The sequence below is a fragment of the Ambystoma mexicanum genome, chromosome 12, assembly GCF_040938575.1.
Source record: "Ambystoma mexicanum isolate Mex_15411 chromosome 12, UKY_AmexF1_1, whole genome shotgun sequence".
Lineage (NCBI taxonomy): Eukaryota > Metazoa > Chordata > Amphibia > Caudata > Ambystomatidae > Ambystoma > Ambystoma mexicanum.
This window is the reverse complement of record NC_090936.1, coordinates 1,142,152,876-1,142,177,853: the sequence shown is the minus strand read 5'-3', so window position 1 is coordinate 1,142,177,853 and position 24,978 is coordinate 1,142,152,876. Positions and strand designations below refer to the sequence as shown.

Genomic DNA, 24,978 nt, shown 5'->3' with positions numbered 1-24,978 from the left:
GATGGTCTGCTGCCGTCATTGGGAAACATCAATTGTTGCTGTTGACCCCAATGTTGAACTCTGCCATGTCAATGATGCCCTCCAAATACCTTCCCTTAGCGGGTGGTACCTTTTTTAAGGATTTTAGCAGACGAATGAGGGACTTTTGCTGGGCTGCAGGCTGGTCCTCATTGCACTGCACAATCTTGAGCTGCTGGTAGCCTGCTACAGAAGCACTTAGTTACCATATTGCATACAGGATACTACGGCTTCATGAGGTTTGATCACTGTCCACCCAGGAACTGCCTACTTCCATCTTGGAAGGGCTGGAGTGTACCCGCTTAGAGTTCTCGAATTGCAAGATGTTGAAGCTTTTATTTATTGTTTATTTGTAATGCGCACTATACAACAAAATAGTGTTTTGTGGCGCATCAATACAAGCTGGGGAACATAGGGATAGGAAGGTACAAAAAAAAAAATCAAACGTTCTTGAAAGGTCTTCAAACGTGCAAAGGCATGAGAGCAGGGTATGGGGTTTTGAAGGAGGGAATCGAGGGAGGAAGACAACATTCTGACTAGGTCGTGAGATCACTTGGAATGTCTGAACATAAAAGGGCATAGGGGCAGGAACAGACGTACAAAACGCAAGAAACAAGTTGAAAGTGCAGGACCAGGTAGGTGATGTTGCATTAGGAACCCAGAATACAATTTGTAACATCATGTTTGTGTGAGTGCACACTGGGGAAGTATCCCTCATGGAATGAGGGGCTACATCAGGCATGCAGATAACATTAAGACTAAGCAGGTAAGTGACTGAAGGTTGGAGAAACCACAAGCGAGCTGGGATAGGTCATGAGTAAAGACAGTGAAACGGTGAGTGGGGAAAATGACAGAGGACAGAGTGCAAAAGAGAGAGGACAAGGAGACCGGAAGTGCATAGTAGGCAATGAAGCATAAGGCTGAGAAATAGTCAGAAGAATGCTGGTGGAATGAAGCAGGACCTGTGGGCACATTAAGATGTAAGCTTAAGGGAAGTCGCAACAGCATGCACAAGGGGAATTAAATAAACCAGCATCAAGGCAGAAACAAATACCATGCTTGTTGAAAAATGAGGGAACAAGGCATTATGTCAGCAACAGAAGTCTGGTATGCAAAAAAGTCAACCAGGAAGGTACAACTAGAAATTGGTGGACCTGCAGCAAGCAGGTACGGTCACATCAGTGAACAAACTGACCATAGGCCAGGAGCAGATTGAAGTTGAGCAGTTAATGTAGAGTCAAATGCTGCAAGGATGAACGAGTTGGGAGTAGAGTGCTGCAGGAAAGTGGCGCTGCAGCACGGACACATGCGAGAAGGCAGCGAGCTGAGAGGAGTTAAGGGGAGGAGCACAGGTAATAGGCAAAACGAGGGGATTGAACCCACAGGAAGGGGGTCGGGCCTTCCTTGCCTTCTGTGCATCAAGGTGCATTAGCAAAGCGTCACAGAAGAGACTTTTCTGACTTTTTATTGTCTTACTCCTCTAAAAGGCTGAATCCTTTGATAACCATGCATGTGAACAACTTCTCTGGATTAATTCAAATTTGGGAGTAGTATCTGGGTCGAGAACAAAGGGCTGAAATTTGAGATGCTACAGCGGACAAATAGCATGGAAGACTGCTATGATGAATACAGGAAGCTATAAAAAGCACTGGAGGTTTTGGAGAGGATCCAGAAGGTTGCTCCTCCAGCAGTCTATGGTCTCCTCGGAAGGCCCTCGCTGGTGAACCCGATGGGAACTCATAGATGAACTCTTGCCTAGCAAAGGATGAGGGTAAAGGCGAGTGATTGTGGGCCTTGGTAGACTTGCTAGGGAAGGGTCTGAGAGATGGAATTCATGGTGTGCGAATATTGCTTAGGCTTCTAATGCCCAGGTTGTCAGTTTGCAGACAGAAAACATACACCACATAAATGTCCTGGGAGGCTGAGGCTGTTTAGAAAAGGTTTTTGGGACCTGCAAAGCTTCAGGGGATGCAGACACGCCACAGGAACATGCTTTGGCAATGGGAGAGGAGAGCATTCTGGGAAAACATTAGATTCCACATCGATATAGTCTTCAGCTCAGCAATAGTTGAAACTTGACAGACCCTTTGCATTGAGGGCGAGGAGGGGGATGGAATGACATCACTTGGTCACAGGATGTGGTTTAGGCCTGAAACCTGTTGGTCTGTGAATCCATTCTGCAGTTATGGAAGTCTCCGACTAGTCCCTCGTTTGAGGATTGAAGTGATGTTATGAGGAGAATGTATTCAATGAGAAGACGGAGTGTAGACATAGAGGCGAGGGCAACTCGTTTAGATCAATCTTGTCAGTGTGCCCTGGTTAACCAGGGTAGAATGAAACCAGTTGACCTGGACACATTCAGATGTGTAGTAATGGGATAATGATCGAACTCGGTATACTGTAATGTCAGACGTTCTGTTGCTGGTGTGTTGGTTGAAAGTGGGAAAAGGAGCACCTTCTGAATCCTAGACTTGAGGTCATCGAGCCGACCAGTTATTTTATTAACCAGTTTTCTTCAGAGCACTGTGATTGGTCCCTCGGTCGCAGAGGAGTAAGTGTAGCGCACCATATAAGAACTGTCCTTCTGCACTCAAGCACCAGACTTGGATTTCCATAGGCGGAGAGGCGTTGCGGGACAGTTGGTATAAGTGACTTTTTGAGGTCTCCCGGTGAAATCCTCAATCTGCCCTCTGCTGCAATAGTGTACTTTCAACAGAAGCGGTGTTAAATAACATCCTGTGCTGTCCCTGCCAGCACCTGCGGTGTGACTTGTAGGACATAAAAACGAGCCTTTAATCGGGTTGCCTGTCCCCCACCCCACCTCTGTCAGGCAAGTGGGGTTCAGGAGTGAGGTTCTCTCAGGCCTGCACGAAACCTTCCACAGGACAGCAAGCATCGCATGAAGACGCTTTAAAGGCGGATGTGGCAAGCTGCCACCCCGGCCTGCACTGTTGCGCCTGCTTGTCTAAACCCCACCATGCAACACCCTCCAATGTCGCTGTGAAATAGTTCTGTTACAGTGAATTGAAATAGCTTGCATACAAAACCTTTTTGGAACGGAATAGAACTTTTTCGGCCATTCTGGCGATATGTCTTTTGGCTCTGGGGTCACACACCTAATATCTGACATGTGCTGTCAGCTTATAACCCAGAATCCCTTCCCAGTCCTGCCCTTGACTTGGTAGAGATTGGACACCCAAGATCACACCGTCAATCGTTGAGCTGCTGATGGGAAGCAGTGGAAGTGGTCCCAAATTAGACGGAGTTGTCTACCACCATCATGTCTACTTGGTAGGATCATGTCTACGCTGTTTGGGCCCGATCGAAACAGGGGTCCTAAAACCGCGTGATTTCCATATTGACGTTTAATATCTTTTAGGAGTTCTCAGTGGCATCTAACATGACATGCGGCTCCCATTCCGCTCGACCAAGGAACACCCTGAGAAGGGCATGTACCGCCAGTCACCTGGAGGTGACACTGGCCAAGGCAGATGCTGCTCTAACGTAAACTGACTTCTGCGCTCTCCGCAGCTCCAGCGCGTCCCCCATTCCTTGCAGTCCCAGGCAGTTCGCGGTCGATTGAGTAATCTTTATTGACTCGTCATTTCAGTCACGTTGCAGATTGCGAAAGTGCCAGGGGGCTAAAAGCAGACTTCCTGATTGCAGCGGGGAAGGCTGGTCTCCGGCCTGTGCTTCTTGGCTGTAATGCAGCGGCAGCGTTTCTAGGGAGGAACCGAGGCTTCCGGTTGCAGAGCCTGTCTCTCTGGGTCCCCTGGACCTGGTGCCTGGACCCCTTCTCCGGGCGGAACAGGCTGCTGCTTCCTCCCTCCTCCCTCCCATGCCTGTGCGAAGAGCCTGGTACTGAATAACTGGTGGTTCGCAGAGCATATGTATCAATGTCGGGCTCTAAAGGTCCCGGTTAGGGTGATGTGATCTTTAAATTATGCAGAGCTAGCGCCCACTTAAGGCAACCCCACAACCAACCACACTAGGTCGGCTACCCAAAATGTACACGCGCCTGCAGATTATTAAAAGGGACGATTTACAAGAACGTGCCAACGTGAAGGCACACATTCCGTTCGAATAAACTATTTCCCTAACGCAAAGTTCTACCCAGTACATGCTCCACTTGAACTCGCACTCCACCACCGTGGGGTAGCTCCCGTCATCGCCTAGTTAACGTGAGAATTGGCAAGATGTGTGTTAGGGAGATATGGTTCAATTTGTGGCGGGATAGAATTTGTATTGATGAGTTGGACAGTGTACACATGAACGCTGGCATTCACAATGTTTGTGGACATGACATGGTTTTAAAAGTTTTTTTTATAGGTAGTAATATTCTAAGCGCCGACCGGGGGGTCGAACCTGTGTTGCTCTGCGTCGTCTTGCTGCCACGTTGCCCCGGCGCTAACCTCCCGTGACTGGCATGCTTGCTGTGATCAAATGAAGTCCATGGCAATCGGTGTGCAGTATGAGGGTGGGGTGCTGTGGGTAGAGGTCTGAATGATAAAGCAGGCATTTAGTCCCCTTACTTGGGGATATGCACTCGGCTGCACAGGGAATTTGTGTGCATTTTTAGCCATGAGCTAGACGGTCTTTCAGTTTCTAGAAGTGCCTACAGCAGTTGGGAGGAAGGACACCCAAACTACTGTAAAAGCAGTCAACAGGTTGGGCGACATTGCCTATGGGTGTATAGCCTGTACTTGTTGCAGAATTTAGGCGTTTGTTGCATTTTGGTCACATTACCAATACTCCTTTGCTCAGTGTACCCGATAGATTGTTGTGTAGCAATCCTTTTCTGTTCAACTATCGCCCCATTTATTTCTACCTCTTGCGCCACAATTCTTGCTGCCCAACCCTTGCTTTTTCTGACTGATCCTTTTCTTTGGTACTTGCTTAGTACTGCCCCGTCTGTTCTTTCATCGACTTTTCATGGATGTTCTGCCCTAGTTTGCTCTTTTCCACCAGTCTCCACATTTGGACAAATTTCCCACGCATCCTGTGCAGTCTCTCATGGACACAGTCAGTCTACCTATACCTACCCACTAAGTAAGCCATATCCTGCACCTGGTAGTTTGTTTCCCCAATTTGTTGGTTTGCGCCTTATACCCCTCTTTGGTTTGTCATGTCTCAGTCCCCTTCACCATCTGCCTGTCCATTGTCCTGTAGCCCCTCTAACCTAAGTGGTGGCCATTTTGAACAAACTCGCCATGGTTAACTTGTGCGCATTTCACAGCAACTTAGGATCCTTTCTTACTGAGCCTACATTGGGTTTACCTGCAATCCATGGCTCCACCATTGCTTTGGATTTATTGCTTCCAAATCCATTATTTGCACTCTGACCAGCTCCTGATTTGAAAGTAGCCAGTAAAGCTTCTGAACCATGTTTGCACTGGTCTTATTCTGCCACCACGCAAGAGCATAGAGTGTCAACTCTAAATCGGACCACTTGCCATGCTAAAAGTACCTTCTTTCCTTTTTACATCTGGCTGATGTACAACCGGTCTCGCCAAACGCTCTAATTCCTCTATCTCCCATCTTCTTACTTCAAACCGCTGTCTGTTTGCTGACTTGTATGTTTGCACTACCGCCACCAACAAGGACTTCAAACACTGCGCTTCCTGGCACCAGAGGTTTTTTTTTCCCCCACATCCTTTTAGTTTCGATTTTCAATAATCATATCTGCTACCACCCACATAAGACATTAGTTGAAAATCTGATATTCCACACTTGGTGTTTTGTAAAGGGTGTAATGTTTGTTAAACCTCGTGCATGACCTACGGGTGGCAACAAGTTGTCATGGGCCTCGTCATGTTTGATACCATGGCACCTTCGAGAGTCAACCACGCACATTCTTGACTGTGACTATGGTATCATTAACATGGGGACGGAGCCGTGGCCGTGTAGAGGTAAGTAAGGAGCAAGAGGTGCAGTTTTAAGGGTAGGGTGATAGGGGGCAGGGGTGATGGACCTGATTATTGCTATACGGTCATGTCGAACTTGTGATTTTCGAATTCGACATTTCCGTATACCATTTAATCACGTACATCCTCCATGGCATCTGGGGAAAAGCTTGTTTAAAAAAAAAAGCTTGAAAGAAAATGCCGAATTCGGCAGCGGAAAAAGAAAAACCAAGACTCAAAATGTCGAAGAATGGGACCGGAGCTTGCGGGTGTGTTCCCCAGTCCCCTTCGACATTAAAGGAATTTGGGGGTGGCGGCGGTCTCCCCCTTAAATAACAAAGTGAGGTACGAAGAAAGATTTTTAAAAAGCAGACCCTGAGACGTAGTTGCCGCCTCTCAATCAGGAGGTGGAACTCGTGTTGCAGGTATGGAGCCGTGGCTGTGCAGATGTGAGGAGCAAGAGGTACGTTTTTTATAGTAGTGGGTGGGGGGATAGCGGGCCGGGGTGATGTATGTGATTATTTCTATACGGTTATGTTGAAGTCGTCCTTTCCGTACACAATAATCACGTACATGCCGCACCCTTTGGTGTCCACGATTTCCATTCAGTCTCATTGCTGCCATTCTTTTTTTTTTGTTGCCTCTACCCCACACATAGATGTTATGGTGTCTCCATGATTCTTCAGATCAAGCAAAATTTCCTCCCGTCAGACCATCAGCATCTCCTGTCCCTTTTCTTTTGTCTGCACATTTTGGCTGCCTCTCCTTTGCTAAGTTGCTATATTTGGGCCTTCTTGTTGTTAGCTTAAAACTTCAAAGTTGCTCACTTGATCTTTGGTTCTGAAGTCGTGTTAAGTCTCCTTTTTGGCCAAGCTTATTCTGCTTTCCATTTAAAATCCTCTGTGCAGGTTTGTTTTTCCAAGAAGGGCCCTAGCTTCCTTTCAACTAATGTGCTGGGGCCCTTTGCATTCTCCTTGATCTCCTGTTCAGGACCTTGTCATTATCATTACGTTTGGTGTGGTGTTTAAGTGAGGGGTTGTTTCTTGCCCTACCCTTTTGGAGCTTGTTCTGCTCTCCATCCGTGCCATCCTTTATTTCACTGCCTTTAACTGATGCCCTGCCACTTTTCTCTGCCTTCTTTGAGTGCTCCTCTGGTACCACCTGTGACACACACTCCACCTTGAAACTAAGCAGAAATTATGTTGCCAACACTTACTGTAAATCCCCCGCTGCCAAAGATTCCTCCTCAGAATTGCTTTTTTTCACACACTTAACACTAAATGTAAACCCCTTTTTAACATGTATCCACGGACATAGAATACACGTTTACTAGTTTGAGATAGTCTTAGATTTATTCCTGTTCTGCCTGCTTGGCTCATGGGTTCTGCACAGCAGCTGGACTTTAACCAGGCTTCTACTGCGTGCCCTGCTCAAGATCCCCCTTAAGTGCCCTGGTGTGATCGCTCTTCCATGGAATACCCCTGTGATGATCTTACTGAAAAGATCCTCTATTTATTACTCCAGAACCAGATATGTACAGCTGGACCAACCATGCCTCCCTCTCGGTCCGTGTCCAAATATCCGTTTAAATTACAGCCTGTTTACCTTTAATATTTTACAAACCTGACCATTAGAGCGAAGTGCTGTGCCTTCAGCCCTATCCCTGCCAATGGTATGTAGAAATCTTAAAGGTGTTTTGCTTGATGTGTTTCAAACTGTAGCGATGATCAGCATCTATATTCTTGAAATTTTTCTGGGCTCCACGAAGCAATTTTTGCAAATTGTTTGTGTTCAATACAGCATGAAACATTAATAAGATGGCAGATTAGAACTGATCAGGCTAAAAGGAAAAAAAGTCAACATAGGCAAGAGTAGGTGGCGAGTTTTTTGGGGTGATGGAAGTTAGTTATAACATGGGTCTCTGCTAAATGCCATTACGCGTTGGAATGACCTACATTGAAAAGCTTTCCTTTATCCAACCATTTGGTGAATTCCCTTTACTCCCACTAACCAATCCCAGAGCAGGACCCGGCTTTCACTTGCATTACCTACAGAGTGCTATTCTCCTGTTGGCTAGGAGCACTCCTAATATTCTTTCTGTACAAGTTATATATTTTAATCAAATAGTGGGGTAAAAGGGAGATTACCCAACCCTGATACTAGGTGTTCAAATTGAAAAACAATGTCCACACATTTGTGGAACACTCCCGTCCCTCGCACACCCGTTTTTGTGTTGTAAAACTACAGAATAGTCTACAAAATGTTTAAATAAAATTGTAATATATGTTGATGGTCACATAGAATTTCTGAATAATTCATCCTACATTCAATTACCAAATCTGTTGCATATATATTTTTGGAACAGTATGTATCAACCAACAAGTCAATTCTTTAGTCAAACAATTTGTTTTTAAAAAAAGTCAATCAATGAGTAAAGATTCCTCAATCACAACCAATTGTATTGAAAAGTTCCTTATTGTGTTATCTCATGAATTTGCTCAACGCGATTCGGGAGATGGATCCCTTTGTCAGGAGCTCTTTAGTTCAACATCTGTCTTTACATTCCACTGTATCTAGAAAAACTATATTTTCAAAAATATATAATCAGCTAATCATTCATCTGTTTTCTAAACCTGATTCTGTCATGTTTTTAAACCTATAATCCTGGATGATGTTCATAATGCTTGATCATTTCTTAGATTGATAAATTTGGAATTTTAGAATCCGGTATACAGTCCACTTTAACCTTGCATTCGGAGAGGTATAATAGCTGGAAAAGTAAAGATATATATATATATATATAGATATGTCTAATTTTAAATCATAAAAACGATATGTATTCCCTTGTAAAAATGTAGTGTACACTACAAAATTAGTTGTGATTGAGAAATCTTTACTCTAACTTCTTTTAGAAAAATTGTTTGGCTAAAGAATTGACTTGTTGGTTGATACACATTTTTGAAACCGTATGTAACAGATCAATAATTGAATGTATGATGAAATATTATTCAGAAATTACTTATGTCAATCAAAATATATTACATTTTTATTTTAAAATGTAAACATTTTGTAGACCATTATTCTGTAGTATTCAACACAACCGGTGTTCGAGGGACGGGACGGTTCCACAAATTTGTGGACATCTGTTGTTTTTCAATTACCTACAGAGTGCAATGGGGCACAATTTAACTAGTCAAGAACAACCTAAATTACCTCGACAATTATTTCACTTTCTTTGGCCATGTGTGTCTACTAAAGTAGCTGTGGAATGGGCAAGCTCGTTTTTCAGAGCAAGCACTGTATCCTGTTTAATGAAAAGCGATAGGCCCTTTAATGTTTTTGTGCAAATTAGCAAACTGCTCATACCTGCTGGTATGTAGGCAGGTTGTTGGCTGCCTACGTACCAGGGTGCACAATTTTCACCAGCCACTGGCTAGTGATAATTGACGCTTGACTGGATAGTAAGTTGCAACTTCCTATTCACTCGCCAATAGGGAGTGGCCCCTGCAAACTGAGTCCTGTAGACCAAGCTATAAAACCAAAGTCTTACACAGTGCTGCACCAGCATACGTTGAGGCTTCTGACATTTCCAAAACTCAGGTGGAAAGAGTCAAGTTATCAAAACAAAGCCTAACAATGTTTTTTCTCCGACATTCTTTTGGTTGTGCGTGGTTTTGTTGACATCACTTTTACCAAATGTTATAATTGTGTTTACTTCCTCCTCCATGAACAAAACTTCACCTTGTTGGTAAATCTTCTAGCCCTTAGTCTGGACGTATCGGGCTGTTTGTTTGCTGCTTCTAGCAACTCTTTTACCTGATTGATAAAGTCCAAAAGACCAGTGCATCCGGTGTTGCTGGTCTCCTGTACAGCGGTCATCTTTTTGGTCCTAATACTTCCTTTTGGACTGGGACAGTGGATTGTTGGACCCATTTTGTGGTTTAGTTTAAGAAATCGACCGGTTCCTCAGTTGCCCAGTATTCTCATGGGTAAAAAGCTGGCTCCAGGAAAAAAATACCTTTCCTTCCCTTTGGCCTGACGTTGTGAAAATACTGCGTCAATATCCATGCAATTGATTTTTTTTGGAAGCCGCCTTATAAAGTTTATTGGGTCCCGGTGGTTACGTTCTCTACCAAGTCTAGTTGGGTGTTGTTGGAGCGGACTTGGCATCGCACCCATATTGCACAAGGGCCGTGGAATTTAAGCTGTTAGTCACTTATTCTTAGACAGTCCTGGGGACAGCACAGGCGTGCTAACTGTGCACCTCTTTACTAATGTCCCGAGTAGTTGGTGCTCTTTCTGCCTATGAACGCCTTTAACCATCACCATCTCTCCCAGCAACTTGTATGAGTTGCAGACAATGCCCTCAAGGCCCCACTCGGGATAAATGCACACCCCCACACAGTACCTCTGGTTTTCCAAACTGCACGCGCCAACCCCTTGTGGTTTTGTACTGTGCCCACTAAAGAATAATATTGTTTTGCTTTAGATCCCAGAGCGCCAAGAGGCCATGCACATGGCAGCATGTTATGTTGAATGATTTTATAAGGCGTAGGTTCGCCAGAGTCGTCTTGGCGCTTAGAGATACAACAGGGCCAGCTAAGACCTAGCACAAGTAGGTTCTCGAGGAGTGACGGAACACCAAATGGTCCTCCATGGCTCGGAGGAAGAATGGGCGAGCATTCCAAAGCTTTGCTGCAGAAATTGAGAGGGGCAGCCCGTCCTAGTGAGCCGCAAGCGTGGAACAGAAAGCCAGCAGGTGTTTTGAGAGCCCAGCTAACATGTATTCAAAGGCAGCATCTGTGTTGTGCCTTGGTATCACATTGCCACCTTTACGGCTTACGATGTACGGATGCTAATGAATGCCAGCCTGGTGAGAAAGCACCATGGTCTGGTCAGTTCCTGTAAAATGCCATCGGCCTATGGCATGCAGACAAGCCATTTCAGAAATTCATGGCTTTGCTTACAATTTGTAGATTTCAACCCTAAATTTAAAGTGATGCTCTGTGCCTAATGCCATGACTAGTTTGACACGAAGATAAGGGCAACAATGAGCGCCTACCGAAAGTCTCTGTTGGGACCTTTTCCGTCATATGTGATGGGCAGAGGTATTTTGTTTCGACCCACTGAGTATTTCAGGCTTGTAGATTTTCCAAGCTCAATAATAAAAGGTCCACCAGTGACAATTTTGATCCTACAGGGGGATTAATACTGGGGCTATCCTTTAATGTTTCTTTCATTTGTTGCCCTGGTATCCGCTCCAAATGGCAGAGGAAATGATTGATTGCAATTGAAATTCTGGCAATCTGGCTCCAAAGTAGACAGTTTACCATATTGCCTGAATTAAAAAAAATGAAGTAGACCACAAAGCTATGTTTGTGCTACATAGATTATGCAGGATCATTCGACTGTCATCCGTGCTATTGAGGAATTCTGAGGACTGGGGCATTCACCCTGTTCTCCATTTTGTCAAGCAACCAATAGATACATCAGTTATGATCAGGTTAGAGCAGGGAGGGAATGCTACTGGATAGAGCAAAACAAATCACGGCCTCAAAAGGGGGCCAGGTGGTGTTGGCCCCTTTGCTCTTTTAACCTTTACGTTGCTGACCTGTATGAAGCACTTAAAGTATCTTAATTTTAAACTGGGTACAGAGGCCATCTCTTGATTTACGCCAATGACAGTCATTTTAGATCATGCTCCCATTGGCTTTCAGCGATCTCTCAATGCTGTTTATGCCATTTGTAGTCCTGAATAATTTGAACAATTTAAAAAAAAAAAGGTCATGGTCATAGGCAGGAAAAGAGGTAGCATAATAGTAATGGCTGGAAATTAAACGGCAAATGATTGGAAGCAGTCTCTTCTGTATACTTGGTAATTCCCATTAATGATCATCCCCCAGCAAGAACCTTCTATGGCGAAATCGGCACCAAAAAAATGAGAAAGATGGCAGGTGATAGAAGCATTTTTAACCAGAAAGGATGGACCTTTGCTAGAGGGCTTTCTGTGTATTCTGGGCATATTGTATGGTTTGGAAGTCCTCTCTGAAAAATATGTACTTAAGGGCAAGCTTTGGCGGACGATCTTGAGACTTCCCAGTGCTGTACCAGTTGAAGCATTATGACGTGAATCGTCTCGCTATTGACGCTCTGGAAGCTCCAACTCTATGAACTATATGTGACGCTCGTATCGACGGAGGGAAATGATACTCTCTTGGGTTTGGTGGCCTCTGGTGCACAAGACGCCTACAAATTCAGCTTTTGTAGCATTGCAGGAAACCGTGACGGACCCACTTCAGCCATCAGTTAAAATGAAAATGGCCATATTCTTTAAGAAGCTAAAAATAAAATCTGCTTGGGACAAGTATATTAATCTGGAGTCTTGACAATAAAAAGATATATAAAGAATTTGTAAAATCCAGCTTTACCCCTGAACTACCCTCACCTATTAGTTGAAATATTGCAACCCTGAGCTTGGGCGTTATATTCTATATTTACGCCTGAACATCCTTCCAACCCTAGAATATACTAGGGCCTAGATTGGTATTCTGTATGAGGGAAGAATTTGCTGCTTAAGTAAAAATGGCACAGATCTGTATTAACAGATTTTCCTAATTTATTTGACCTGCTATTTAAAATTTGACCAGTTTACTTGCTCTTCAGCCGGCATTGTCTCGAGCCAGTTCTGGGCTTGCATATATTCAGCGGAAACTTAAACTACTGGTGCCTCCTTTTATATTTGGACAATTGCTGTAGACCTTTTTGAAAAGATCTAATGTCGATATGTTTTATCATCTGGTTGCTATAATCCTTGTTATTTCTCAGTTCTTCATTATGCTATCATTGTATTTATGCTTCCAAGTTGAAATCCTATCGTATTCATGTTTTTGAGTTCTTTATCTGTTTAGTTTGTGCAAAAGGTTTTCTATGTAACCATATGCACTAACAATAAAATATTAAACAAAGACAGAGCTTTTCTCTGGAACCCTCCTTTTTAGTTGTAACTCATATAATTGGTGGTACTCACCTATGTGAGAACTGTTTGTTATAGAAAGTATATGTTGCTTTGTCCCGCTAGTTTGATATTTCTGGAGGGATTGATGTCGATAGCCTCATTAGTGCCACGTTATCTAAATCTGTCATATTAAAGTGATTTAAGTCGGCCATTTCTGCCCACAAATATAGCGAAATAAAAGGAAATGTTTTTATTGCTGTGACTGAGCTTCTAGTTAACTACATCTTTGTCACATGAATTCAAATCTTTCATTTTTGCTTCTAAAAGCATTTTCTTGTGTAATACAAATTAACTAATTGTGCCTTCGGCCACTTGAATTTTAAGAAATGCAGCATCCCAGCACAGGGCCCTTAACCAAATGGTAATTTATCAAAGTTGTGATGTTAAAAATCTATGACTGGTGTGCGCGCATCTGCCTCGCGTTAGCCCGTATTGTTGACTTTGCCAATGCAGGTTTTTCTCGTTTCCGCCACATCATTCTGTAGCATGTAATTAATTAATCAAGCAAGCCGCTCTGACGGCTTCCCCGGAGATCATGCCTGCAGGTCCCTCGTGTGTCAGCATCCTGCAGCTCTCATCTGATGGAAATTTAATGATGTTGTAAATGTTAAAAGCACTTGTTTACGGCACCTCCACATTTGGCAAGGAACATATTGGTGTCAGGCTAGTATACGCAATGTTTACAGTGTACATTTTCAACCTCTTTCTTTCAGTATGTGTAACTTGCAGCTGATTTGTACTACTGGATATCTGACTGGAGCCACAGATACAGAATCTGTAATTGTTCTTACTGAAACAGCATGGAATTAACATTAAACTTAAACAAATCTAAATACAGTGTACATTTTCTGACACTCGAACACCTTCCTTTTATTTCAAGTGCCTTCAGTAAGTCTGCTTTTTGGTTTGAGCAAATCATTTTTTTCCATGTATGGGCAGATATTTTACATGTCCTGTCCTTCCTTTCTTTAGGTGTCAAGGTGTTGACTGAAAAACCTGCACCATGCGCGAGTATAAGTTGGTGGTCCTAGGCTCTGGCGGTGTTGGGAAATCTGCTCTGGTAAGTGTTGTATTCTTCCATTTGACCTTCCAGGGTAACCTGTGCAGTATAAAAGCACCTACTCATTTCTGTAGAGGTGTACCGAGATGGGGAGATGCAGACAGGCCGCTGCAAGAATGAGTTAAAAAGCAGAGCAAGCACAACCCCAAGGCTGTAGAGTTTCCTGTTTTGGACGGGAAAAAGGCCAGCGAGAACAAACCAGTGCAGGAATTCCGTAACGAGAAGTTTTCACCTGCGTTAAGAGAGCAAGAATGCTAGGGTTAACCGCAGATTCTGCAGTATTACACAACCATATTAGCTAAAAGAAAATGCCAGATTCACATTTTTAGCTACAGGAGGCATTTCAAGATGGCCACAGCAAATGTATGTGTTCATTGGCTGAGTCTTCAGCAAGGAATCTGAAGGCGGCAGCAATCCCCCCACTTCCTTTCTCTTCCCACAATGGCACACACGGACTTGCACAGTGACAAAGTTGCCCTTGGTTTATAATGAGAAGTATGTGGTGTTCTGGGCCAGCCCAAATTTTACCCTGTTCCGTCAAAATCTAGCATTTGCAGTATTCATCTAATCCAAACCCTTTCAATGGAAAGTTCAAGCTGTGGGTGCAGTACTGTGTCCCTGAAGGGCATGTTGAGCTGTGGCTGCCAACACGCCCTTTTTTGTTTGTTTGGATTCTAAATGTCTTACTCTTTTGTCCCGGCCACTTTCCTCCATACTGCATGCACGGGCGTCACTTCCAAGGAACGGAAGACGGAACCTTTTTCACCAGAAAAACCTTCTTCCCTTTTAAATTTAGAGGTGCGTGGCGGTGCATCCCTGGGAGCATGCCCTGCCCCGACTCTGCCCTCCGGCACCAGACCTCAGTCCCCTTTTCTGCTTCGATTGGAACCGGCCGAATTCACCAGCGCTGCTGGGTTTGGCTTCGGCCATGTAATTCCACACGCGGATACTTTTTTTTTCTTTTTATCATACAGGTACTTGGTCATCAGGTGTCGCACTCTTCCCTGGCGCATGTTGACTTCCACAGGGTTCAGCAGGTGTCCATCCTGTGACGGGCTCTTCCCAACTTCGTACCCCCACGCCCTCTGGCTTTGTTGCCTTGGCCCAGACCACGGTTGGCAAGCTTGTACTGCGTGCTTCGCCCTGTCATCTAGGTCTCTGAAGAACAGGCTAGCCAGGTGGAGGGAGCTTTTCCGGCCGGAAATCGCCTCCAGACGACCTGAAGGACTTCGTCAAACATCGATCCAGGCCCAAGGTAAGGCCTTTGTTCTCCATCGCACCCCGCAAGGGAGACTCCTTCCCAAGGACTCTCCCGCGTGGGATGGATTGGCCAGGTTCTAATACCAGCACGTGCACTGAGGCCTCCCCGGCTACCGGCCTACTGGTCGAGGGATCTTCCCGGTGACAGTGAGGGGCCGCAAGGTTCTTGTACCGGTTCTTCACCTGAGGGGCTAAGCCCTTTTACCGGCAACATGTCGGAGGGGCCACTCCCTAGTACCGGCTGTACGTCCGAGGGGCCACCTAAACATGGCCCCAGCCTCGGGGCCACCTAAACATGGCCCCGGCCTCGGGGCCGAGGGCGTTCCACCTACCAGGCCTCGGTCTGAAGAGCAGGTTAGGCCTCATGATCCACACTAGAGTCCTGGAGGAGGCTGGGCCCAGTGAGCTGAGCAACAAGATGGCCGCCGTGCCAGACTTAACCCGTCCAACACTGCACCAGGGCCGGGAATTCTGCAAAGAATGAGTGTGAAAGTGGGACTGGTGTCAACCAGGTACGTGGCCTACAGCCTATCCTTCATTTGTGTAGGTCAGGTGCCTGCTACGTCCATATGGGCAGGGCATGCAGCTCCTCCAGCAGCCGACCACTACTCCTTCTATATCCCCTACGAACCTTCCAGCCTGTGAGTACAGGTTCTTTGAGAGGTTCCTGGGACTCATGAAGTCCCTCCGGATGGGTTTGATCCTCTGGGATGCCATCAGGGATGTCCTCTTGCCAATGCTCCCAGCACCTCGGGCTCCTCCGCCGGTGCCTCCGCTCCCGGCACAGCCTTTGCTGCCTGCTCCGGCCCCCCAACCTCTTCAGGCGGTTCCGTACCGGCCTCCAGCTCCCGTCTCAGTATCAGAGCCTCCGGCTACCGCAGCGACTCCTGTGCAGGATCCTACGGACCCCTAGGTGTCAACTAATGAGGAAGAACCTGACGTGGCATCGTCCGCCAAAGCCTTCCATGAACGTCTTGCAGGGCTGGCAGAGTACCTGGTCCTGCTTCAACCCGAGGTTGAGCAACCAGCTGAGGGGGTCCTGGCAGAAGTCCTCACGCGACGCCCCTCGGCTAAAACGGGAATTCCACTGCAGACCGATGTAGTCGCCCTGGCCAAGAAGGGTTGGCTCAAGCCGCTCTGTCCAGTTGGTCAATCGAAACCTTGACGCCAAGTACAGGCAGGTGGGGGGGGGGGGGATACACTCTTGCTATCGGTCCACCCTCAGCCGTACTCCTCGGAGATCGTTGCAGCACCACTATACTCCCAGCCTCAATCGTCCTCTGCCTCCTCTGCGGCACTGCTAGGCAAGGAGGAGAATATCTTGGAGGCGTACGGGAAGAAGCTGTATTCCAACGTGTCCTTGCATCTTCGTCAGGCCAACGCTGATGCCATGCTTGCGGCCGCTAACCAGAGGTTGTGGCGGGAAACTGCTGATTTCCTCCCAGAGCTTCCTACACAGAGCCAATCGCGTTTCAAGGCGAGACTGGCTGACGCCAAGCTGGTGGATCAGGACATCATGGAGTCCACCGCGGCCCACATTGACACCTCTGGCCGGGCCAGCTGCATCGCCACGGACATAAGAACAGCCTGGCTCCGTGCAACAAAATTCAACCCGGACGTCCAGGAATGTATATTAGACCTGCCATTCGAGGGCGTGGGGGGGGGGGGGGGGGACCTCTTCCACTCCACCACGGACAAGGAGCTGGACAAAAAGAAAAAACGCTCACAAACAGCCAAGTCTTTATCCATTCGGTCAAAGACACACCCAAATCATACACCCGTACATACGGAGGGTTCTCCTGCTTCCAGGAACGGAGGTTTAGGCAGCCGGAACGCTTGCTGACTTGACATTGACGCAAGCAACAAAAAAGGGGGCTGGGGTGGGAGTAAGTGTTTTTATTTTTTTCCATGCCCCCCTACGCAACAGCCTCTGATGGAAAGAAGGCATAACACGCCCCTCCGGGTCCACGTGTCTCCAGTGGAGGGCAGGCCTGCTCTCATGCACATTTCTGTTGCCAGAATTTCGCAGGCCCCTGGATCCTCTCCGTAGAATCCATGGGGTACCACCTACCTATCCCAGCCTCTCCTCCACTCCCTCAAGTTGGGACAGCAACTCTTCTGGCGGAGATACGATCGCTCGTAGAGAGCCAGGCTGTAGAGTAAGTCCCAGCGAAGCTTGGACTTTTACTCCAGGATTTCCGCCATTTAGAAAGAACCAGGCGGGCCTGAGAGTTGTGCTGGACCTTTCCACCCTCAACCTCTCCTTAGCTCTACAAAAATTCAAGATGGTTACGCCAGCTTTAATAGCAGAGACACTGCGCAGGGGAGACTGGATGTGCTCCCTGGATCTGAAGGATGCGTACCTACACATTCCGATATGGAAGCCCCATCATTCTTTCCTATGGTTCAGGATCATGGGCTACCATTTCCAATACAAGGTCCTTCCTTTTGGCCTCAACTCGTGCTCCCAGGGTCTTTACAGACTCATGAATACGGTGGCTGCCCTCCTCAGGTCGCAGTGCCTCCATCTACCCATACCGCGACGACTGGCTCGTCGGGGCTACATCGCCGGAAGCAGTCCACCACGCTTCCCAGGCTCTTGTGAACACACTGCACAATCTGGGCTTTTTTGCTCAGTCTCAAGAAGTCGCAGCAGCAGCCCACACACACTGACATTCTTGGGTCTCATCTGGGACACGTGCTCCAAGAGGGTGTTTCCTTCGGAGGACAAGATCAGCCATCAAAAGGGCCACTACCCACTTCCAGTGACCTGGTCCCGGGAGGATAGCACAGCGGCAACATGCGTGCCTTGGAAGCAAGATGACCCGAAGCAACACAGGTTCGATCCCCGGGTCCGCGCTTAGAAACCTCTGGGTGTTTAAGCAAGTTTTAAATACGCAACTAAGAGAAAAACAATTACTCCACTACAAAACAAACAATTCCTGTAACAGCGCCTCGATGCCTGCAGGCAAAAAAATGTAAAATGTACCAGCACCTCCTGTGTCTCTTGGCAGCGGTCCTATTACCTGTCCCCCATACGAGACTCAGGATGAGAAGGATACAGCTGCACTTCACCGCATCATATAACCAGGAGCGGGGCTCTCAATCCGAGACAGTCAACGTTACTCCCTCTCTCCACCCGGACCTCACATGGTGGTCTAGGGACTGCAACCTACGGACGGCAAAGGCCTTCCGGCCTCCAACCCCACAGGTCACCACCACAGACACCTCTCTAGAGGGATGGGGAGCCACCCTGGACAATCTCTCGGTCCACTGAACCTGGACCAGACACAAGCAGGAGTACTACATCAATTGGTTGGAGCTGTACGCCATATGGCTAGCACTCGGGGCATTCCTCCCACTTATCAAGTTCAAAGTTGTCAGACAACTCGACCATCATGTACTATGTCAACAAGCAGGGAGGCACCAGATCCCCTCCACTGTGCAGACTGGCAATCAGCATGTGGGAGTGGGCCCTGGAAAACGAAATCTACCTCACGGCAGTCCACCTTCTGGGGGAATCCAACATGGAGGCGGACAGGCTCAGCAGGTTGGGAACTAACAACTACGAGTGGCAGCTAAACAACCGCGTTACTCAGATCGTCAGCAGATGGGGTTTCCCCCCAGGTGGATCTCTTTGCCACCTGGAAATAAAAGTGCCCTCAGTTTGTCTCCTGGCTGGGTCAGGGCCCCAGCTCCCTGGGCGACGCATTTCAGATTCAGTGGAATGGCATGACAGCTTACGCCTTCCTGCCTGCTCCGCTGATTCAGTGATTTGCAAGATCAAGGAGTCTTGCCAGCTCAAATCTGGAGATCATAAAGGGCGCAAGGAGCCAGGCTACCATGGCCCAGTATAAAAGTAAATGGACCAGGTTCTGCCACTGGGCAGACTCCAAGGACACTGACCCTACCCCCCTCCGCCCCCGCCCCCCTCCACCCGCCCCCTCTGGCATGTACCTTGGACGACATGCTCTCCTTCTCAGCACATCTAAAACTCAATTCCCCTATTTGGCAATCGGACCATCTCAGAAGGGACTAGGCAGCGCTACCATCATTTGTTTAGGAAACATTACACTGGCGATAGGAGAAACATACAACAGGAGACCAAGTTGAACTATTTTCCATGCAGCAAACTTGAATAAATCAAGACCATATAACAAAGAATCAAAATATATTAAAACTACCATTCTCCCAAATGGAGATCCTAATTGGAATCACTGTACCCTCAAACTATTACCAATTTTCCTCCCAATGAACCACTCCAAATCCAGAGTGGTGAAACACATGTCGAGGACTTGAGGAACCTTTTGAGAACCCTTCACCAACCAGGAGCCTTTACCTCACCTATTTAAGGATTTTCCAACAGAAATCTTAGTCATGAAAACTTAAGGATCTTCTTAAGAACTAGAAAGAATTAGTAGTCTGGACATCAGAATATTTGAATAACCGAATCAAGGAGTTTGTAACAATCAAGGCACTTTTGCATCAGCATACACAACCAATTGGATTAAAAGCATCCCGATAACCATTTAACAAAACTCTATTGAACTAAGAGCCTGGACATCTGCAAAGAACAAGTCGGAGTGACTACCATTATTTACTGTTTTTTCTTTTTAGATAGTGAATTCAACTATACTGCTAAGTTTTTACAACGGTTTCTTTAATGTCAAGGCTTTTCATATGACCACCATTAAAACTTAACCCATATTTTCAAATTTCAAACTTGTGTTAATTATTCATTACACAGAGAAGCGCAACCTTGGGGTATTGAGTTTTAGATGTGTTATAGCCCAGGTCAGCTGCTGTGGCAACCCTTAGTTGCAGCATCTGTCAGTCAATACCTAACCTTTAGTTGACCAACCCAAGTGGGCACCATCACTGTCCCAAAGGCTGAAGGTCTCTTTAAACAATCTTTCTCAGCACACCTTGTCCACTGAGACGTACAGGTGGACACCTGCCGCACTTACCTCGCAGCCATCGGGGCTTACAGGAATTCGGAGGAGGGGGGTCTCTTCCAACCCGATTGTCAAACATCTGAAGGGACTTGCAGGGCCCCCACCCCCCACATCAAGAGGCCACACCACATAGGCTTGGGCGCCCTGGCGCACCAACCATTTGAACCAATGGCGTCGGGGGACATCGGGCTGGTCACCATTAAGACAGCCCTACTAGTCAGCCTCACCTCGCAGATTCAGCGGAATCCAGGCTCTGGTTGCCTCAGAACCATATGCTACCTTTCACTGGGACAAAGTAGTCCTGCGGACACACCCAGCATTTCTGCCTAAGGTGCCAACTGCTTTCCATTTAAACGAGGAAACAGTGCTACCTATATTCTTTGCCAATCCTAAGGATGAGGCTCAGAGTTCTGCACTGCCTAAATGTCAGGTGTGCCCTGAAATTCTACCTTGAAAGGAGCAAGGGCTTCCGCAAGTCAGACGCCCTATTCGTCACTTTCAGAAGTGCGAGACCAGGATATCGGGCCTCCATATCCCGCTGGATGGTCTCCGCCATCAAAGTGTACGAGGGGCAGCACAAGCCTATTCCAGCAAACGTGCACGGCCATGCAGATGGGGCCAAGGCAACGGCCATCGCTTTCCAGTGCCATGTCCCCTGGCAGGTCATAAGTAGGGCGGCTGCTTGGGCCACTCCCTCAGCTTTCTGCAAGCATTACTGTTTGGATGCTTGTTTCAGATCTGATGCGGCTTTCGGACTGGCGGTTCTCAGGAACCTATTTGCTTAGGGAGGTTCTCCTCACCACCCTGGGGCTACATTCAGTTGTAATCGCCCATGCAGTATGAAGGAAAGGGGACGGGACACGAGTAATTATTATTTACTCCCCGTAGTGACTAACGTACTTAGTCCCCTTTCCTGCATACGTCCCCTGCCCCCCCCCCCACCAATAAAACTGATGTCATTAGGCAATGTTAATCTATTGTTGACGCATCTATGGGGACTGAGGTGTAGCGTTGGAGGGCGTAGTCGGGGCAGCACCACTCTAAATTTAAAGGGGAAGAAGGTTTTGTCTCCTGTTCCGTGCATGCATTATGGAGGAAAGGGGACTAAGAGTACATTAGTCACTACGGTGAGTAACTTATTATTTTTCATGAATGTAGTTTGATGTGAAGCAGGTGAATTAGCCAAGTAAATGGTATCCAACTAGCTCAATCTAACTATCTATTGAACACTGGCTACAGTGATCGGACAAATCCAAAAATCCCAGTCCTGATGATCTAAAGTTTGGTTGGAAACGCATAGGAGCAGAGGTGAAATACATTGGGAGATATGTCAAATAACTGACACTGGGAGCATCACTCCCGAACAATGAGTGTAAGGGTGAGTTCTGTAGTGACGGAAGAAATGTACGCACAAAGTATTTCAGCCAAGCGGCACTCAATCATGTGACACCTTCTGGCAATGCTGGCTTTTTAGACAACATCCCTTTGTAGATTGTGACTTCTAGACCCACATTCAAAATTGGAAAAAACAAGTGTGGATACAAAGATCTGTTGTCTTAAAGCAGGCTACCTTGGAGGTGCTACATATGTAGCATTGAGCCTACTTAGCAGCTATGCTTGGCTAGTCGCTAACTTGCAACTACGGGTGATATTTTTTATGGAATAACAGATCTGTAGTCCTGTGTTTTATCGAGGCAAGAAGTGTGCTGATTGAGAGCAAAGTGGCCTGAAGCAATTTTAAAACAATAACTGAAAAAGTGATGTGTAAGATGGCATCGTAATAGTAACGGAAGAGTGCAGTAGTATGAGGTGATTTCATCAACATTGGCCATAGGGCTGAAGAGAAGTGGACGAGCATGTTGACCTGCTGAAGTGCAGTCATTTGGTGGGAGGAAAGTGGGGGCTGATTTTCACTTGGATGGGTGCTGAAATATGTATTGTCACATGAGTATTCCTTCTCTTGGATTGTGCCTCAAAGCAACAAACGTGTCCTATTAACCAGATCGGTTGAACTTGATTATAAGCATCAGTGTTCTGTGTCCAGTGCTGCTTCTGTTGCTTGCGCATACCACATGATGGGTATGATGGATGCTGTTTAGTGATGCACATAAAATGGGGGGTACAGTTTTTCTTTGTGTTCCCAGAGCCACCCAGCTGCAAGTGAGTCGGGTTAGGGCCCAGCCTTCAATGGCCTCTGTCAAATCAGCAATCACTGGGTGGGGATTGGGGATACCTAATTTGTCCTGCAAATTGTGGCTTGTCTGCTGGGACTTTCCACTGTTTGTGCTGGGGAATGCGAGAGAAAATGGTATTTCATTTGAACCCCATCAGTCGGGTGAGTTGCTTAAATTTTCTGTTGTGGTTGTACTCTTACTGTTGCAGTGCTTCACGTTATTACTTTAGAAATTGCTCTCTCCCATTCTTTGTGGTTTTGCTTCAACTCGCCTCCTAGGCAGTAGGCCACAAGTGGTCTGCTTCCCCTTAAATTGCGGGGCAATGCAGGTCTTCACTCCCTCCTGCAGCAAGGCCAACTCTGCCTTTCGTCATTCCGAAATCATTAATTCTAATGCTTGTTAATCTGCTTAAAATCACTTCTCCAGCATTGGATCTTTCATGGATTCACATGCTGTGACTATTTCCCAGTCTTCAGGCTGGGAAACCTCGGTAACTTTAACTGGGCGTTTTCCTATGGAAAACTTTGACACTTTAGTGTCCTATCAATGTCCTTTTTGTGTGATTTAGGCCCCACCAATAGGACGTCTGGTTTAAATAGCCCTGCCCCCATGTCTTCCCTTCAGATTTCAACCATCTCAACTGTTGGGATAACCTTGTGTTTTTGTACGTGTGTTTGGTATCGTGGGCTAGGATGTCGTCTGTAGCCCAGAAGTCTCTTTTTTGGCCCTGTGCTACCTGCGGCTTAAAGGTGTACAAAGTGGATGGTCATATGGACTGTCTTTACTGTCTCTACCCCCATCACTCGCTGGATACCTGCAAAATATGTCAGGGGTTTTTGTAAAGACCTTGAAAGACTGTAATCAACGGCTCGTATGTTGGCTTAATGAGGGCACGTACCAGGCTTCTGAGGTGGGTTCGGGCTGGGGGAGCCAGTCTTCGTGAAGAGCGGAGAAGTCCGCGGAACATCGCTGAGCGGCATCGGCAGAACCTCCTGCATAGAAGCATCGGGCTGCATTGCCTGCGTCTGAGGTGGGGGAGAGGTAGCAAGTCTTCAAGGCTGCAGCAGTCGAAGGGGAGAGTAGCTCTTTGTCAAAGCATGGTCGGTCTGACCAAGCCAGGGGGTCTGGTGGTAGGCCTGAGGAAATCTACAGTGTCGGAGAAAGTGCTGGCGAAGCCGAAGGAGTCTTCGTCGAAGCACTCGTCGTCCAGGGACCATCACAGGTCTTCGTCCAGCCAGGAGTCTTTGAAGCGTCGGTCTGGTTCTTACAAAAAATCCGGGTCTCCGCCAGGGGCCATGGTTCTGACGACGAGCCTGTCTGTTTTTCCATCGTCAATGGTAGTGCTGCCATCTACTGTCCCGTCGACGGTGGGTCATCGGCGCCGTCCACGACACTGACGGATAGTGGTCTGCTGCTGTTGTCGACACAGATGGAATCGGAAGGGATGTTGGCGACGGGTGCGGCGTGGCAGTCTGCCGCCTTTGAGTCTATCCTTCCTGGGAACATTTTGCAGCAAGATCCAGCTACGTTTTCTGTTTCTTTGGAAATTGAGGTACAGGAGCCGGTGTTTGACCCGTCTGCTCTGGGTCTGCAGAGTGTGAGGCCTTTGACGTCGAGTGGAATGGGTGCTGGGCCGCCCAGTTATCTGCTGGTTAACCCACAATCTCTGATGTTGTTGCAAGTACTGTCTACACTTCAATCTTCGTTGGGGCAACTGGATGTGAGGTTGCCTCCTGAGTCCAGTGGTCGAGGTGTTACCTGGTGAGGCGCCTAGGAAGTCTCCTCAGACATGGTTGCCATTGCCGGTGGGGTTGGGCCGTCCACGGTTTCATCCTGAAGATGGCGAGCTACCTGATTCGGACCCAGAGTGTTCCGTGGGACACCCTTTCTACTGTATAGTCGCCGAAGAGGGATGACGCGTGGGACACAGAGGTGGAGCAGCCCCGTAGTCCGGCTCAACCCTCGCATCCGGATGATATTGGGGCGTTCCACGCCATGATGTCGAAAGCATGTCTGGTGTTTGAGCTGGCGCCTTAAGAGGAACATAAGGACTGCTTCCTCTGTGTTGGGGAGAATTCTCTTCTAGGGCTAATTTCCCTTACCTATAGTCCCCCAGCAGTTTTGCTGGATTTGAAGTTTTTTTTTTTTCTCCTGCTAAGAGTCAGACACTTTTTCCCACTTTTAGACAGATTTCTAATGTGTGTTTTAGGCTGTTTTTGTGCTTATGGTCTATGGGGTTTTTCTCACTCTCATGGGTATCATCTTTTTTACATGTGTTACGCAGCACCCTCAGTGCAGTAACACAGGGGTGTCAGCGACCCCCAAACATAGACTCCATACTCTGGGAATGACTTCTGTCTCCCAGAGCATGTAAAGTCCCCATTGACTTTACTAGTCAATAGTTGTGAACAAAACCAGTACAACCCATCTTACTATGGAAGTACTGGCAAGGGTTAAGTTTTTCCCTGGTGTTGATTTTCGAGAGGGTACCGTACAGTCCCTCTCTCCAAAGTGCCTGGCTGGTGGTAGTGGTTACTACTGTAAATATTCGACGGCGAATATTGCCCTATGGGATTTTCCCATTGTTCGAGGC

General features: G+C 47.0%; 1 protein-coding gene across 3 annotated transcripts in view; it reads left to right on the top strand.

Annotated features, from left to right (window-relative positions):
- Positions 1–24,978, top strand: part of RAP1B (RAP1B, member of RAS oncogene family) — a 421,780-nt gene that overhangs the window by 155,512 nt on the left and 241,290 nt on the right. For all 3 annotated transcript variants that reach the window (XM_069629722.1, XM_069629723.1, XM_069629724.1), the window contains one exon: positions 13,909–13,996. In XM_069629722.1, coding sequence (XP_069485823.1) covers positions 13,940–13,996 — 57 coding nt within the window. In that variant the 5' untranslated portion in view covers positions 13,909–13,939. The remainder of the gene's footprint in view (positions 1–13,908; positions 13,997–24,978) is intronic.